Source organism: Mirounga angustirostris, unplaced genomic scaffold (assembly GCF_029215605.1).
Source record: "Mirounga angustirostris isolate CCGP_5_RB_7025 unplaced genomic scaffold, mMirAng1.0.hap1 SCAF_6, whole genome shotgun sequence".
NCBI lineage: Eukaryota > Metazoa > Chordata > Mammalia > Carnivora > Phocidae > Mirounga > Mirounga angustirostris.
Genome location: NW_026991714.1, coordinates 132688546 through 132707258, shown reverse-complemented (window position 1 = coordinate 132707258; position 18713 = coordinate 132688546). Strand labels below are relative to the sequence as shown.

The window sequence follows — 18713 nt, the reverse complement described above, 5'->3', positions numbered from 1 at the left end:
AGGGAGACAGAGAATTTTAAGCAGGCTCCACAGAGCTGGACGAGAGACTCTATCTCACAACCCTGAGATCATGACCTGAGCCAAAATCAAGAGGCGGACGCTTAACTGAGCCACCCAGGCACCCCTATCCTGTTTTATTTTCATCTGAGAACTTACATAAACAACAAAATATCAAATCTTATTGGTGGGATTGATTATCTCTTATGCTAAAATGCATGCTTCTTGAGACTGGAGTCTTTCTTGTTTTATTTTATATTTCATCCGCAGTATCCAGCATGGTGTCTGTCATATATTGTTCCCAATTCATCTGGTTTGTTGAGTGATAAGCTCAGTTGTACACATATGTTATTATAGGAGTGTTAAATACTTTTCCCCTGCATATCATTTTACTGCTTTAATGGGCTAGAATCACTGTTTTCTTTGTTTAGAGGGTAATTAAACTTCTCTGATCCGATTTACCCCCATCACTTATGATAAGAAACCCAAACCATCCCAAAATGCCAGTAGACTTGTATTTAAGAGAAAAGATCCATTTCAGGTACAACGTTGACTACTCTTTCAGGGTCTGGATAGTGTTTTCTCTGATGATGCAAATTCTTTGGCTCTCAGATGTGATGAGCTCATTGTATATTAGTAAATATTTATAAAGTACTCTATTGACTAAGTGTTTCACAATCAGGTTGATTAGTGATTCCTCCCAGCAACCTTGTGAAGTCAATCAGTATTATTAAAGAACAGCCCAGAGATGTTGGGCAACTTGCCCAAGGTCACTCAGCAGGTCATTGGCAAAGCCTGCACTGGCAATTTCAGAGCCCATTACTGTGACGAGACCTGACGTTGACTCCTCTTGGAAGGGTGACCCCTCATCTCTTTCCTTGTAAGGTAGACATATAAACACTAACTGTTCTGAAGTAAGGGAAGTATAAAGGCCTTGAGTTGAAGGAGTTATTGGTGCAATTAGAAACTGGAGCCAGCTCCAGTTTCAATTGAAAACTGAAAATGGTGCTTAGTGGAGGTGAATTAGAGGACATTATTTTTGAGAGAAGGAGGGAATTATAGTTTGAAAAAGTAGGAATGTAAAAAGCAGGGATATGTGTAGAAAATTAATTTGGGTGGCTTTGGGGGTTGAGAAATAATGAATTATAGGACCAAAATATTTTAGGAAGGATCTGGGTCATGGTATCAGATCTAAGTTCTAGTCAGAAATAAGTCGAGTTCTCTAAAATAATATGCCACCGACTCACCTCCCTCAAGCAGTGTTTTCTGATGTTTTGTGAGCATTAGAGCTGCTTTCAAGTATATAGTGTTTCATTCCCTAAAGTCCAACATACAAATTTCACAGGCCCCACCATTATCAATGTGTCCTGCTAAATATCTTCTAGGAATATTATATCAAGGAGAATGATCTGTTTTAAGAAACCATGCTGTATCTCACTTCCCTTTATATATTTTTTTCCTTCCTCTGGGATTTCAGATAAGTTGTTCTAAGTCAGTGATCTATTATGTTCTATATCATTTTCACCCTTTGGACCCTCAGATTGTATCTCGTAAATCTGTTCCTTGGAAGTAAATGCTGTTAAACCAATGACCACCTATAATAATAACTGCTTACATTGATAAATTCTTGCTATACATCGAGAACTTTTCAGGGAGCATCTCCTTTAACACTTCCAACAATCCTATGAAAATGGATACCATTTTATCCCCTTTTTACAGGTAGGGAAACTAAACTCCTGGAACCTTTGTGCTACTAAGATGTTACTAATATCATGCTTCCCCCTCTCAGAACCTTCCAAAGGCTTAACATGGCCTGTGAGGCTCAGTGTGGTGTAGATGCTGTTATCTTCATGAAGTGGCCAAGTATGTTCCCACTCTCCTTGTTTTTAGCCTCTGCCCTACATGTGCTCACCTCCTTTCTGTGAGTCACACACTCTAAGCTTGGACCTCATTTAATGTCCTGGTACTTGCTCTTCCCACTGCCTCTAATACTCTTTCTCATCATACATACCTGCCCACTTTCTATCATTCCAGTGTATTCTCAAATGCCTGATCACAGTGGCCATTCTCTGACCGTGCTATGTAAAGTTGAACACCCCATCTTCACTCTCTGTCCCCCTTACTCTTTTCTTTTCCTTCAAGGCATTTACCATCACCTGAAAAATTATACATTTGTGTCTATGTTTACAGTATGTCTCTCCCCACTGAAATTTAGGCTCTGCAAGAACAGCAATTTTGTAGTTGTTTTTGTTGTTGTTGGGTTTTTTGTTTGTTTGTTTGTTTTTCCCCCCTATCTCTCTTTTATTGCCCAGGCCCAGAACAAGGCCTGGAACATGGGAGACACAACGTAACATAAATAATTGTTGAATGAGTGAATGCATGGACCATTGCACTATAATGCTAAACTCTATTTCTAGTAATTAGATTAACTTCACGGGAGCTGCACATCATGCCTGATTACGAAGAATCAGGCTTGGATTCTGGTGAATATTTTGCAGCACCTGTTACCACATATTCAGATGCCACCACTGCCACAGAAAGATGCAAGCCAAAAAGGACCTGAATGTTTTAATTTGTACTGGGTTCATCCTGAAGCATATAAGAATTCAGGAAAGGGACTATTTTTTTTTTAAGATTTTATTTTATTTGCGAGCAAGAGAGCACATGTGCATGAGCAGGCAGAGAGAGAGGGAGAAGCAGGCTCCCCACTGAGCAGGGAGCCCATCCCGGGGCTGGATCCCAGGACCCCAAGATCATGACCTGAGCCAAAGACAGACACTTAACCGACTGAGCCACCCAGGCATCCCAAGGGAAGGGGCTGTTTTAAGATTGTGGACGAGACTGCCGGATTTTCCCAATATTACTTTGCTTTTTAAACAAAATTGGAAGATCTGAGGGCAGTGAGACCTGGCAGTTCTCCTGGGTACTTGTGGATGAATGTTAGTATGGCCTCAAGTGATGGTGTAGGTTAGAACTCTGTCCCTAGTTGGCTGGATCATCCAGATGTTGTGGAAGGGATTTTGCCTGTGGGTCAGCTATATATCACTGCATGCAGATTGGAGGGGGTACCCATCAATGATACAAGTGTTTCTGGGCTTTTTTGTTTGTTTGTTTGTTTAAGCTATTCCATGAGGGATGCTGGAATACATTCTCTTTAAGGATTATATGTAATTTAAAAATTTTTAATATCCTATTTGACTACCAGCTCTAGCCCTGGTCCCTTTCCCAAATGTTGCCATCATTTTCATTTTGGTATGATTCTAAAGTATAATTGTACAGGTTTCTTAAACATCTAAGCCTCCATGGTTTTTTGTTTATTTTGTTTTGGAGGAGAATTCGGCTTTTTCCCATATAGTATTATGTTCCTTCCTTACAGTATTAATCAATTCTAAGATGGATAGGCTTTATAAAGTGAATTTTATTCTCTGATGAGATTAAAGTACTTTTGCATATTTGACAACCTGTAATTCTGAGAAGTGTCTTGGCACAAGAATCAGAAAACCTGAGTTCTCTTCATGACTCATGAATGCTTGACTTGCTTTACCCTGACCCTCAGCTTCTTCATCTGCAGAATCCTAAAGTTGAGCCTGTTCCATTGTGTGGAAACTACTTTTTTGATCCCTGAAAGCTGTGTGAAAATGTTAAAGAATTACTAAAAGAGGGAGACTAGGATGTGTGTGGGTGGGGGGGCACCAGTTGGAGTGGTAGACAGGTGTTTCAATGAGGATAGCTCTCTATCTGTTGAATGTGTACTTAGAGTAGGGCTTAAACTCTCCCACTGCTTTAAAAAAAAAAAAGAAAGAAAGAAAGAAAGAAAGAGAGAAAGAAAAGAAAACCATTGAATAGAGATGTAATCATCTCTAAGACCTTATTGAAGTTCTAATAGTCTAGAATTTTTAGCTTTCCTGAAAGTAATTGGGACACAAAAATGGTGATACTATAAGATATTGTAGTGATATGCAACAATGAACAAACCATGTTTTCTGGCCAGGGCTCAATCATTTCACTTTTAAAGAAACTAAGAAGAAAATAGATAGGATATAACAGGCAAAGGATATACCTCCATTTCAACACTTCAACCCCTGGCTGTCTCCTACAATTTCAGGATGGGGGTATTTTTCTCTAAGCCTTACTTCTCAGAAGTGTGTTGTAGGCTTCCCTATGGATGCAGAGTTCCCCCAAACTCCTTCAGCTACAGGAATTCTAGAATATTACAAACAAGGCTAGAGATCAGCTAGTCCAGTCCTCTCTGATTACATATGAGGAAGCATCTCATTCATTTTTCATTCACTTGGCTTTCAGAAAACTCAAGGTAGCAAAAGCTCTGTTATGCACCATCATGTGAGGCTGAGGTTCCGTCCATCTATGGGAAATAAACCCTAATTTGACCCTAGACCGTGACACCCAGAGAACAACTTCCACACCTTAGGATAATTGGATCATTTACAATCAGGGAATCAAGTAAAGCCCATTGTCACCATTAAACGTTTAAGTTGCTTATGCTTCCAGAATACATTTTTCATAATTTTTATTATGTTCAATTAGCCAACAGATAGTACATCATTAGTTTTTGATGTTTTTCATAATTTTCATGTGCATGTTCTGACTGAAGGGCGAGGAGGACCAAGTAATGTTGGCTTCATTCAATAAATATTTCACTTCTGTTTGCCTATTCCCAGGGCAGGACAATTACAGTGCTTCTTTAGCCAAACAGGGTGTCCTGGAAGAGAGTGGAGCACTCTGGCAGAAGTCACATGTTACGAATAGCAATTATAGCTCAAATTCATTTTCTGGCGAGGATGGCAAAACACAGGATTCTGTATGCCATTTCCTGTTTGGAGCTCTTCACAACCAGGGGGGATGTCCGCAGCGGTCCCTGCGTGATGGTACTCATCACTACCTTTGAGTCTTGGCTTATTAGATGCTTGGCCTGGGGGTCCTCCTTCAAACACAAAATTGACTTTAGGATGATAACTGGCAGATATTATGCATAGAGGTGCTTTATTGTTTGAGAGGCAGGTGATCTAAGTTATGTGTGCTTCACTGGAAAATTCCATCCTATTTCATTTTTTCAGACAAACTATCCTATAAAGAGCACAATTTCAATACATGAGCTGCTACATCTCTGTATTAAGCATCCAGGCTTCGAAGACTAACTGCCTGGTCTGAATCAGGCTCAGCTCATTGTTGCCCTGTAGCGTTGGGCAAGTCAGTCATCCTCTCTAAGTTTCAATCTCCTCATCCATAAGATGTGAATCACACCAGTACTTAACTCATGGAATGCCATGAGAATTAAGTGAGCCAGTCCTTGTAAAGTGCTCAGCCAGAGCGTGGTATGTTTTAAGTGTTCAGTAAGTGTTCGCTATTATTATTCATAAATAATTTGGCAAGCAGGTATGAGAGTGGGGTAACGCAGCCTATGAAGATGTGACCTCAGCATGAGGATGGATGTGCTATGTGATGGACCAGAAATGCCTGGGGATTAGGGTCATATCAGAAGAGAGAGCCCTTGGTAAAGCTGAATAGACATGCCCCCCCCTCCTAAATTTATCTTTGCGTAACTGATAAATGCATATTTTGTTTTCCATTGCTATATTTATATTGAATACTTTAATAATGTATAAGACATTTTATGTATATATTTGGATGAGTTCTTCCTAAGTAAGCCCCTAAATTCTCTTATGTTTATGTCTCCTAATGACTCTTGCCTGACATAAACTCAGGGTAGGAGAGCTCTGAAGTTTTCTTGCCCCCTCACCGTGCAAAAGGAAATACAAACATCAACTGTGAAATTTCTCCTATTATGTTTTGTAATAACAGAGGAGCACATTTAGAGAAGTGGTGTTCGGTTCAATCAGCACCATTATTGGAGCCCCTTCTGGATTGCAAGAAGCAGCTACGATGTTGGAGAGAGACAGAAGAGTAAGTGTAAATGCACTGTGATCTGCAGGAGGCGGTGGCAGTGGGGAGAGCCGCACCGGATAAGGTCATACACAGCAGAATATAAAAACAATGTGGGAGCCATTTGGATGAGTTTGAGCACATTCTTCAGAGGGACGTAAGAAAGTTCAGTGAAGGAAGAGGTATTTGAGTGCAGCCTGGAAACAGAGAAACAGGCAGAAAGAAGGGTAAAAGGGTAAATATGAACGAGTCCTGCCTACTGAGAACAGAGTCTGTTCACACAGAAAACTGAGCATCGACACTTTCAGTACAATGGACAGGGACCTGGGATGTCATGGAAGAATGAAGTCTGCTAGTCATTGGGCATTGCCAGGAAAGGCGTCCCAGGGAAGGTGGCTGCAGAGTGAAATCTTGAAAGATGAGAAGGAATAAATGCCCTCTGCCCTCGTCACCACCACCAGCGTGTCTGCTGAGCAGTGGGTATCGCATTTGCAAAGCCTGGGAGGCATGAAAGCGGCCGCCCCTGAGAAAGAGCGAGTGGTTGCTTTAGAGTGCCCCTGCAAGGAGTTCTGGCCACAGCAGGATGGGAACCGCCTGCCCCAGCTTGGGAAGTAGCAGGGGAGTGGAGGGTACAGATGGAGATACTACGGACAGGCAGGTGCGCGTGTGTGAGATGGACATCGTGGACCTCATCTAGTTAAGGATAATGCTCTTCCCTGTCCCTGCTCCTGAAAAGAAACCTTTACTTGAAAAGGAGGCCTTGATTTAAATTATTTTCCCTCCCTTTCTTAGGCAAAATAGTTAGAGATCCAGGTATCAGCTTGGGTTTTAGTTATTTTTATACTCGGTGACCTGAAATATCTTTCAGAGGTACAAGTGAACGCTATTTTGGTGTGCTCTGTATTATGGACGAACACTTTTACCTCTGGTGGAAATATGTGGTGTGTGTGGCAGGGTGTTGTGGACGACATTGCCACCTTTTCCTTGGAGTCCTACATAGTCACATTCAAATGCATTCAGGGTTCTTATCTCAGCTACCCTGTGTGATGAGAAAGGAACTTCAGGAACACAGCGTGATAATCCAACAAGGAAGAGAAGACAATGGCTCAGCAGGACCAGAAAGATGAGCGGGAACTTTTATAACTTGTGGACACATAGGTACCCATCCCTTAAATTTAAAAAATAACTTTAAAAAAATTTACAAATCAAATTAAATTGGAAATACTGTGACCCAAGGCAGAGTAGAAATATCTTTATATCACCTTGACATGCCTCTCCCTAAACCCACTGTTTAACCCCCTTCCCTCTAATTCTGCAAATTAACCTGAAAAGCTCAGGGTATCCAAGAAACAGGCAAGCTTGTTCAGCTCAGGATGCACCATAATGTCTCAGCAGCCCGTTTAAATTATATGTTTAGGCTGACAGGCAAACGTATTTCACGGCAGAATCCTTAGAAAGCAGGAGACAATTTCCTTCAGCTCCACGTCACCGTTTGATGTAGATTGCCTATTATATTCTTGAGGTATTATGAAAAATGGATTTGGAGATATTTTCTTGACAGTGGGTAGACTAATGGAATCTGGTGACTGTATTTAAAATGTGCAGGGGTTTGTTATAACATGGTAATAGAAATATCAATTGCAGTGACAGGTTAAAAAAATCTGTCAATGAATGATAATGAAGTTATTTAAATGTCGACTCACTCGCAAACATTTTCCAAACCCTAAATTACTCTCACTGCCTTAACCTCATGCATCCTAAGTTATTAAGGAGCAGTGTCTGCAATGCAGCCAATGTGCCTTTGGCTCTGGAAGCTATTTTTATGCCGCCTAATGCACTAGGAGCAATGAAAGTGACTGCTCTTAATGATTTTAGGAAAGAAACAAAACACAGAAGCCACAGCTTCTTGATTGAGAGGAGGATGTTGCTCCGCTTTTGGGAAATCTCACTGGTACTGATTTTTGAGCAATGCCCCGGTGCTCCCTTGCTTCCTGTCCCTAAGCTTCCCTCTGCCGCTCAGGTCTTCGTTTTGTGACCTTGGCTTGGTGTGCATGGGCTAGGGCATGTTACCTCCCTGGGGTCTGAAGGCTACTTCTTTTTGAAGAAGTGGCCTGGCTCATTCTTGGTTCAAAGAGTGTCCAGTAGGTTTCTGCATTCATTCACCTTCTGTATGGAGAAGACACCTGATGTGCCACCAGTGTCCTGAGGCCGGGGGATTTGGGGGCAGAGGGGACCAAACATGTGTCCACTGCCCTTATGGCACTTAGAGTCGTCTAAGATGCCAGGCAGGGGTTTCTTGATTAAAAGTAGAGGAGCATAAGACATGCTCCCCACCCTGGTCCCACTTCACCCCACACGGCTGATTGAATCTGCTAGGAGCAAGGACTGTAGGAGTCCCTGCCGGATGATAAAGGCTTCTTCATTTTGGCTTAGTAGATATCCAGCTGGCCATACAAGAAGAGCAAGGTTCCATCAAGTCAGCCAGTCAGTGAAGAACAAATTGTGAGTGCCTGCCATGTCTGGGACACTCTTCTGAGAGTGAGGAAGACAGCGGTGGGCAAAACAGACATCTTTTCTACTCTACTCTCATGGAGCTTTCATTCCAGAGAGGGAAAGACAGAAAATTAAAAAAAAAAAAAAAAAGTAGAAATCTATCAGATGGGGGTAAATACTATGCATAGAGAAAATAGAAGAGGCTAAGGAGGATGGAGTGTGCTGGAGGCATGGGAAAGTTGCTATTTCATACAGGATGACCAATGTTCAGAAAGAAATGAGGAGGCCATCTGGAGAAAGAACTTTCTAGACACATGGAATAGCAAGGCTGGAGTGGGCTGGGGTGGGGGGCAGGCAGAAAAGGCAGAGGAATTAAGAGTTGGGCATCTATTACGTCACCAACTTAGTAGATAAAAAAGCACGTCTGAAGTTGATTTGTTGAGGACATCAGGGAATGGACTGGTTACCCAGCTGGTTGAGAGCCTGTGTCTGGTTCTGCTTGACTTCAAGTACTTCCTCTTTCTGTGAAGCTGTGACATCTTGATAATCTTCACAAGACGTCATCAGATAATTCACAAGTTGACCCACTTTTTCCATATTTCTAGCCTTTCTAGGAGCTAGAGTGGACCAGATGAAAGACCTACTTTCTCTTCTCCTTAACCTATTGTAACAGTTTCTGCTTATAGTATTCTGAAGATGGATTCTCTCTGGCAGGCCCCCTGTCCCTTTACCTGGTATGAAGAAAAGCCAGCTTTTGGTCTATACCATGTAAAACTTCAAACAGTTTGAGTTCATATTCCTTTTATAAAGAAATGCTGAACTAGATTTTGTAGTTATATTTCCTTTTCCTCTTGTGGCTTTTGAGAGAGGCTATGCAGCATGGGGTTAAGGATGAAGGCTCTCGAGTGGAAGCCTGCGTGAGGACTGCATCTTCCAAATTCTGTGGCCTCATTTATACTCCTGGTTCCTCCTTGTCTATAACCTGTGATTAATATCAGTGCCCATCTATGGGCTTCTGCATGTGAAGGGCTTAGATCACATTGTAAGCACCCTGATAAACATTCATTTTTATTATCCGTTAGGTTTCCTAAGCATAATAGTTCATTCAGGAAATTCTGGCACACTTATTATAGAAGCAGAGTGTAGAATCATTCACTCTCCAATTCCAGTTCTTATCCTTTCTTCTCTAATTCAAACCCCATGCAAAGCTACTGGCACTCATATCCTTTAAAATATGATAGACTAGATTTGTTTACATTTAAAAATGGTAGTAACTTCACAAATATTTGCTCTTCTAAAAAAGCTAAATCTAAATTATTTTCTGTGACTCGAATTCTTCTTAAGGGTTCAGGTTGTGGGTTTTAGTAAGTGATGGTTAAAGGATACCAAAAATAATCAAGAAAAAAATTAGTGACAAAATAAATAAACACACACTGTCATTTAGAGATTGCTATTACATGCCAGTCATTGTGTTAAGTACTTTTTATGGATTAATGTAGTTTACAAATGATTCTGTGCTTATTTATTATCTCATTTGATGGTGTATGATTATAGCAGAGGAAATGCAATCCTGTTTTCTTTCTGCCACTCCCTGTGGAAACTAGTTGTGCTCTGTATTGATCCTTATTTGCGTGTGACGGGACACTGCCCTCTGAAAGAGAGCACAAGGTCTTGGAAGGTGGGTGGTGCCATACATTGAACGTGTTTCTCCATCCATCAGGGCAACTCGTTTCAGCTCTATGAATATAGTAAATACTTAAATAAAGACATACTTTCAAATGTTCTAAAAGTCACTATTTAAGATATGTTTGCAAAAAGGTAGTGTAAGGATTAAGGATCAAAAGCAAAAACCTGAGCACCTTGATTTAATCACTTGTATATTTACTGGAATGTGCTTTTTTTTTTTTTTTTAAAGCTTTCAGCTTTTTCTTACACAGCATAGATGTTGACAAAAACCCTGTTTTCCATCTGTATATAAGTCAACTTATAAACAAAATCTGAAAAAAAAATGTTTGTTCTGGAATGTTTTAAAAAATGGTACAAGTTGAGAATTCAAGGCTGTTTATATTGCATCTTAAATACATTTCTGTGTGCTACATATCTTTTTAAGACTACTTTTTTTTTTTTGCCTTGACAACAGTAGTCATTTTATGGTTAGCATAGGTGGGCAATTCTCTTTGCAAATTTGATTTGTTTTAACTATTTTTATTGTTCTCCTTTTCTTATAAAACAGAGACTCATAATATTTCTTGTGCCTTTTTTTGTTTTTGTTTTTGATATGCTTTTCCAAAGTATGTTGCTCAGAACAGTAATTTAATTAGCCCTCAAGAATGAACCTTATAGTCAAATATGTTTTGGAAAATGCTTCATGGAATATGCATTTAGGAGGTTCACAGCATATATTAAAATAAAAAGACTTATGTATGTATTTGAGAAGAATAAAATTTATAAGTTCTCAAGTAAAGGAACATTAAATTTTGCTTTATCAAGCATTTCCTAACGTTTTTTGATCTCAGATTACTCTCCTCTCGCCCATACCTAAGGATGATACTTAAAATATTTAACAGCCAATACATTGGCTCAACTGTCTGTCTCTCATCTGCTCTTTCAGAGCCCAGATCCCTAGGGGGGCTGCAGTTCCCACCATTGACCATGCAAGCATAACTGGAAGCATCTGTTAGCTGGGAAGGGGAGTTTGCAGATGGGCCCTGGGAATTGCTTTCCAGGGTGCAGTGCCTTCTCCAAGGTTACTGTCTCCTCCACTGGGGCTCAGGCTGATTGGCATAGGCACTAACCAATCAGAGCAGGTGCTTCTCTTAGTGCTGAGCAAATTTCTTGAGGACCTCTGCTGTGCCCACCTTCAATCTTTTGGTTGCTGGACTGTGAGGAAATCTAGGAGGTCTCCAAGGGAGAGGCCATGGGGTAAGACTGGCAGAAGTGCTACTTGGAGAACTTAGCGCAGTAACTATTTACCAACTGGTCTGCAGATATTAAATATTTTCACTTCTGTACCCTTGAATCAATGTATCCTGGCTGTTAGTATTACCCATGATGCATGTAGCACTATCTAATTCTAATTTTGTGGGACAACTTTGAACAACTGCTAGTCTGTGCTGTTTTGGGCATGTGGAAATGCATAATTTTTTCTCTCTCTGTTAATTGTTACAATGCCATAATGTTTAAACACGTAGCTCTGCTGGAATTGAGAATTAAATTTTGATTCAGTTGCTGAGCTTTGAAAAATCAAGGGGCAAGAGACAGCATTAAACAATGGTGGCAGACACCTTGAAGGATCTGGACTGGTGATGTTATAATAAAGGGAAAGTATCCAATGACATACTGTAAGCTCTCTGAAAAGAAAGTTACTAATGTATGTCTGAGCTGGTCACTCTGTTGTCATCCTGTCACATTGAGATTTCAGCTAAACACACACACACACACACACACACATACTACACACATACAAATGAGAGTGAGTCCATGTAGAATCCTCATGGAGTCATCCTCATTTGCCCTTGTAGAGTATACTTTTTTAATGTAAACATATTCATTAAATAGCTCAAGGATAAGTTGATAGAAATGATAAGAGACTAATTATTGCCCCCCTCTAGACTGGTTCCTACTTCTCTAGCCTCCATTCCTATTATCCCACTAGGAAAATTAAACCATTCTCTCATCGCCAACAGAGTCCTGCTGACGTCCACCTGTGGCCGGGCAGCATATGCCAGGGAGCCGTATTTGCTCACCCTGTCCTCCTCCCACTACCACCACCCGCCCCCAGTAGGTTTTGGCATCTATTTGTTGGTTCTTGAACTTGTGAGTATTGTTTAGAATAAAGATTAGAAAAAGTTATCTGATGAAAGGAGCTAGAGAAAGGCTAGTGAAATTTTGGAGACAAGCAAGTCTTAGGAAGGAGGGAACGTTGACCTAGGAGTGGGGGAAAAATATGTCAAACACCAAGATCCAACTGAGTGAAGAAAGAAGTCTCAGGTATTTCTTAGAGATCTGGAGGAAATTTCACATCAGCATGAGTTTGAGGGGGGAAAAAGATGAATATGGAAGGAAGATCTAAAGAAATTTGTGGTTTATGGATAAGATCTGTGAAAGTTTTGAATGCTCTTCAAATATTCTTGGCTATCAAACCACTGTTTGTTGGATTGGGATAGAGCGCAGGCTGGTCCAGAAGAAAACCAGTTATATATTTGGGTAACACAAGGTGCCCTCTAGTTCATGATGCTCTGCTCTGATTACTTCCCTTTCCTAAAATCCTACCCATTTTCCATTTTCAAGTGCAATAGTTCTTCAAGAAACTTTACATAATACCCCAATCTTCTCTGATTTGCAAAGTCACCTAAATTCTATAAAGTGTTGACTATTATCTAATTATATATAATTGATTATTTAATTTATAATATAATTAATTAATATAAATACACATACATACACACAAATTTTAGGGGGAAAATGCCCTGGATCTCCTCCAGCCAGATTAAATTATTAATCCCTTAATTGCAGGATCATAAATTATGCAGCTTTCTTGCTCCAGTCCCTGGTCCAGGGTAGCTTCTTAATGCATGGTGATGAGGTTGTTAACACAGACTTCTAGTAGTCTCCATGGCCTGTAGGAATTTATACTTTTATCACTATCAGGAATGAATTAAAATGGTTACATTTTTTATTTCTGTTTAAACCAACTTTAATGTCTAAGCCTTGTTAATTCTTATCTATAGCATTGGACTAAACACATTATAGCCTTATATTTCTGCCTATCAAATAAAGCTGTGAGATTTTTGAGAATGGGGGCAATATGTTGTATCCTGGTACATAGCACAGAGTCTGGTACATTTTAGGAGTTCTACAGATGTAAATGAATGAATGGATGAATTGGGATCTCATATATGTAAAAAGAAGGCTAAGAGGAAATTGTATGTTTCCTTTAAATTGAAACAAACAAAATCAATGGAAAAACTGTGGTATAGAGTAAGTAACACAGGGCTTAGGATCAGAACACCTGGATTCAAATGTTAGCTGGCAATTTATCAGTTGTTTGAATAGGTCACTTAGGTTCTGTCAACTAATTTCTTTAAATACAGATAATATTTCCTCCTGCACATGGTTGTAATGATGATCTAATGAGATTACAATTCTGAAATATGTAATAAACTTTGATAGAGATGGTGATTAAAGTCTATTGATTCAGTCAGAATTAATAAGTTATTAACCAAGGGCTAGATAAAGATGAGAGAATCTCCAAAAAAGATAGGTCAGTGCCAAGAAGTAATGTCTTCCCAACTCCAGGTTGCTTAACACCAGAAAAGGCCACTGAGTAAGGCTGTGAAATTTCCTTATTATTAAGATGTTTTCTTACTCTTAAATAATAGGAAAAGACTGAATGACCTTTGAAGGGACTGACCCACCATATATTCTATGACTCATGAAAGGAAACGCAGTTTGTAGATAAATCAGGAGAACCTGCTTTTCCACTGTGCCAAAGATAAAGCAAAAGTTTGAAAATGTCAAATCTACATAAAAACTCTTTATTTTTGTGGTCAATTCAAGAGACACCCTCATCTCTTAATCTTTTAAGCTTAACCACATTCTTTATGCAGTGTAGGTACATTAAGGAGCAGTAAAGAGATGGAGTTTTAATTTTTACCAGTTCAATTTATTTTTTTTTTAAAGATTTTATTTATTTATTTGAGACAGAGAGAATGAGAGACAGAGAGCATGAGAGGGAGGAGGGTCAGAGGGAGAAGCAGACTCCCTGCCGAGCAGGGAGCCCGATGTGGGACTCGATCCTGGGACTCCAGGATCATGACCTGAGCGGAAGGCAGTTGCTTAACCAACTGAGCCACCCAGGCGCCCCTTACCAGTTCAATTTAAATGCAAATGTTAACCACTCACATGATGCTACTGCGTACATAATTAAGCATCATTATATACTACATGAATCACCTAGAAACTTCCCGAGAGCCATGCTACTATGTAAAGCATGCATTGTACTGACAAGCAGGCAAATGACGTATACTCCTGTCCTCATTAATTCTCCTTTTGAATTATAGGTCAACTGATTATGGAACCACTTATGAGAAGCTGAATGATAAAGTTGGTTTGAAAACAATTCTAAGCTATCTCTACGTGTGTCCCACCAACAAGCGTAAGGTAAGACATGTATATTCAGCATGCTGCTTATTCATGATGTGACTTCTGTCTTGGTGGGCCAACCTCTCTAGCTACATAAAAATCCATTACGGTCAAGCTGGGATTAGAGATGTAAAGACGAGTTGATGATGGAGGTTAAGGTGGTAAAATGTCTGAAACCTCATAATTCTCAGGGCAACAGCTGTGAACGTAGGAGGGTGAGAGGTAGGTATATCATTACCATTTCCGAAAGGCAGCTCCTAGGAATGGGTCTCCTTGAGTGGATGCTGTCTTGTAAAAGCTCGGACTAGTCAGTCACAAGAATCAGAATGAGCCTTGACAAGATGGAGGAAAAGGTGGGGTTTTTATCTGAAGTCTCCCTGTTTTCCCTTGACATGAGTAAATAGATTAACTAGAATTGGGATGAACGTGTCCTCCTGGTGCACATTGGATATCTCATTTATAAGGTTTATTCAGCCTGCACACAAATGTCGGGGTGGAGACACTGCTGGGAGGAACCTTGGAGATCATCATATACTGCACCCTCATTTTATAGATGAGAAAAGTGAAAGGTAATGCTTTGCCTCTTTGCAGAGTTATGGGTGCAGTTGGAACTAGGATTCAGGTCTCTTGGTTGGCAGTCATACTATTTCTGCTGTATTATACTGCTCCTGGTAAGAGGGTTTATTTCCTCTTCAGAGAGAAATATTATTTTCTCAAGGAAGGCAATATTTGCTTTTAAATGAGAAAGACTTGCTTGTCTTAGGAGAAGAGTGTCACTACATCCGTTCTTCAGTTTTTATAAACTTGCATTGTCAGATTCTGAATTCTGACATACAGTTTCTAAGTGTTGTGTGAATTGCATGAAATCACAGTATCCATCAGGAAAAAGTGTTGTTCATTAGTATGTACTAAGTCGTGTTCTTTTACGACAGTAGCAGTGATATCCAGGTTCTCCATTCAGATCTGTCAGTAGTTACTGTTAGTGATCTTGGGTAGGTATTTCATTTTGTTACCTGAACTCTGGGAGGTGGATGAGAACATCTCTGAATGGTCATTCCTTAACTCTGGCTGCACATCCAAAGCACTAGGTGATTCCCAAATGTGCAAGCTTTCATCTCACCCCCCTTGCTCTGGATTAGGGCTCAGGTAACTGTACTTTGAGCAGGCTCCCCAGATGTTTCTCATATGCATCTAGGATTAAGAATTGCTTATGCAAAGTGTAACATTCCCTCTGGCCCTAACATTTCAAGCAGCTGTGCAGAGACTCCGATGTCAGATGGCGTGAGTGAAAACCCGGCTAAACCAGTTAACAAGTGTATAACTATGGTGATTTACTTAATCTCTCCAAGCAGTGTCATCAAATTTAAAATAGGGATCATTATAATTCCTACCTCATGTGAAAAGTTGTAACTGTTATCTGAAATAAGGCATTTCAAGTGTTTAGCACAGAACAGCTAAGGCTCATCAATGTTTTTCTCTTACTTTATTTTTTTTCTCATCTGCCTCCTACTCCTTCTTCATATAGTTATTAGAAGTAATAGTAGTGATTATCCTCCCTAAATAGCAATGTTTAGTAGAACTTTCTGTAATGATAGAAATGTTCCTTTAAGGTGTCTGAAACCTTAGACATTAACCACTTGTGGCTATTGAGTATTTGAAATATAGCTGATATGACTGAAGAACTGGATTTTAAATCTAGTTTAACGATAATTAACTTAAATGCAAATAGCCACCTGTGGCTGATGGGCCCCAGTATTGGACAGAATAGCTCGATAATGTCAACCTCACAAATGTAGAGATACAAGCTGATACATTCCTGCCTTCCCCTTCCTGACTAATTACTGGCCCATCATCAGCAATTACATTTAAACAATTTGACCTGCTGTTTAGAGTCCTAAATGGAAGAGCTGAACTTATACCCTTTAGTTTTATAATGCGATTTAGTTATGTTTGTTAGCTTTGAATCAATTCTTAAATTCCATATTGATTTTTTCCTCTAGTTTCACATTTTCAGTAAATTTCATTTAACAAATCAACAATCTGTAGGTATCATAGGATACAAAGAGAAATAAGTCAGCATTCCACCCTCAAAGGTCCTGTATCCTAGTCATAAATGCAATATGACATTTTTGTCATTGAAAGGTCCTTTGACTCTGCTTCCACCTAACAGATGACTTTGGGTGAGACATTTACATTTTCCCATTTGTAAAGTGATAGATACAAAAACGAAGGAATTTACAGCTGGAAGAGACCTTAAAATTGTTCTTAGAATTGTTCTAAGTTAGTGATAGTCTTTGTTTTATTGATGGTGTTAGAGAGGAATATGATAAAAAAAAAAAAGTAAGATGCCAAATAGTGAATAGTGAGCATAGGATTTTCTGTAGCAACAGAATATGTGACTCCAAGATGGTTTGCAGGAGCAGAGCTTGAAACGTGAGACTCTCAAGTCCAAAAGCAGCTCCTAAGATGGGCAGGAAAGCTTAGAGGGAACACAGCAAGGAGCCCCATCTTCTAACCCATTCACGCCAGGATACCAGCACCAGTGGCCCTGCATACTTAGTCTGTAGTCATCTGCAAGACTTTGAAAAGTCACTGGCCATGGCATTTAGTGAAGATTAAAGCTTGGCAGACCCTATCTCCACAGAAAGAGAAGTCCTTGTCCATGACTATTAGAGAACAGCTTTCTCTGGGCCTTTTGCCTTCCAGAAACAGAGGCGGGCCTGAGCTGTTTAAATCACAGTGTTTATGGGTGAATCTAAGCGGCGGGATCTTTTCTTGTACAGATAAATGAGGCCTTCAGGGTCACTTTCTGAGATGCTGATAGACTTAAGAAATATTGGAGGACGATGAAGGTCTTTACAATGGTGCAAAAATCAATAAAGGTGACATAGCAGTATATTTGTGTATATTTTTTCTACTTATGAGGTGAATTTATCACCATGAAATATGTACTTTCCGCCCCCAAAGGGACTTACTTGAACCAAAGAGATAGTACCTATACAACATTTTAAAGTGTGAGTATATTTGCCCCCAATCAATGAGAGTTTATGTAAAAGAAAAGAAAAGAAAAGAAAGAAAGAAAGAAAGAAAGAAAGAAAGAAAGAAAGAAAGAAAGAAAAAGAAAGAAAGAAAGAAAAAGCAAAAAAGAAGAAGAAAAAAGAAAGAGATATCAGGCTCTCTTAATTATACAGGACAAAGGCACTCAAGTTCACTGCAATTCTCCTAAGACTTGTGCATCCTCCAGTGAAAAGGCAGGCTCCCTTTCTGGGGTTGTATTAATTCTTTTCTGTCCCTAGGGTGCTATCTAGCAAGTTAACATCTTTTGTACCAGATATGTCTCTCTGCTTTTCACATCAGTGGGAGCAACTGGAATAAAACTGACATCAGGGAAACTGCCTTGCCTTCCCAGAAACCTGTTTTGCCTTCACATGCTTATTGCTATTTTTAGCTGCTTGTGAGGACAAGCTCGGTTCTTCAATCAACGTGTTCCCAACAGTGGGCATCATGCCCTGGCTTTGCAGACAGCTTGTTAGGGGCATTACTAGGATCAGAGTCCAGAACAAAACTGGCCCTTCTTTACAGTTTAAATTAATGATCATCCATTGGCTGTTTCTTTGCAAGCCTGCTGTAAATGACAGCAGCTTTCCTTGGATATGTCTGTTACAGTAAAAACTGTAATCTCATTGTAGGTCAGTCTAGGAAATCTTGACTAAGAGACATAGAAAGCCTACTCCCAGGATTATCCTAGCTCATACATACCCTCTTTCAGCAGAGCCCTGCACCTGGCCTCTGATAGATGAGGTAGGCCTCCAAGAACAAGCATAAGTCAATCCTCGCCCCAGAGGAGAGGCAGGGTAGCTATCTGTCACCATGTCTCCAAAGGAGACCACTCCCCAACCCAGTCCATGATAAATCCCAAGGCTCGTTGGCATCAGCAGTGCTTTATTGGCTACATACATACAATCTTCTATGAGAAAGGATGATTTAACGTGCACCTGGAATGAGCAGCTGGGATGTGGAGGATCGTGATGGAAAGAACTAATATAAATGTAACAAAGAAAAACAAAATCAGTGCTGAAATCTTAGTCTCAGTCTTAAATTCTCACTGAGTTTATTTGTATTCTGCCTAAAAAGAAAACTTCTTGATATTATGAGTGTATCTGTCAGCAATACCTTTC

The 18713-nt window shown here is 39.9% G+C and overlaps 1 protein-coding gene across 3 annotated transcripts in view; it reads left to right on the top strand.

Annotated features, from left to right (window-relative positions):
* Positions 1-18713, top strand: part of SORCS1 (sortilin related VPS10 domain containing receptor 1) — a 507270-nt gene that overhangs the window by 252663 nt on the left and 235894 nt on the right. For all 3 annotated transcript variants that reach the window (XM_064595254.1, XM_064595255.1, XM_064595253.1), the window contains exon 3: positions 14454-14553. In XM_064595254.1, coding sequence (XP_064451324.1) covers positions 14454-14553 — 100 coding nt within the window. The remainder of the gene's footprint in view (positions 1-14453; positions 14554-18713) is intronic.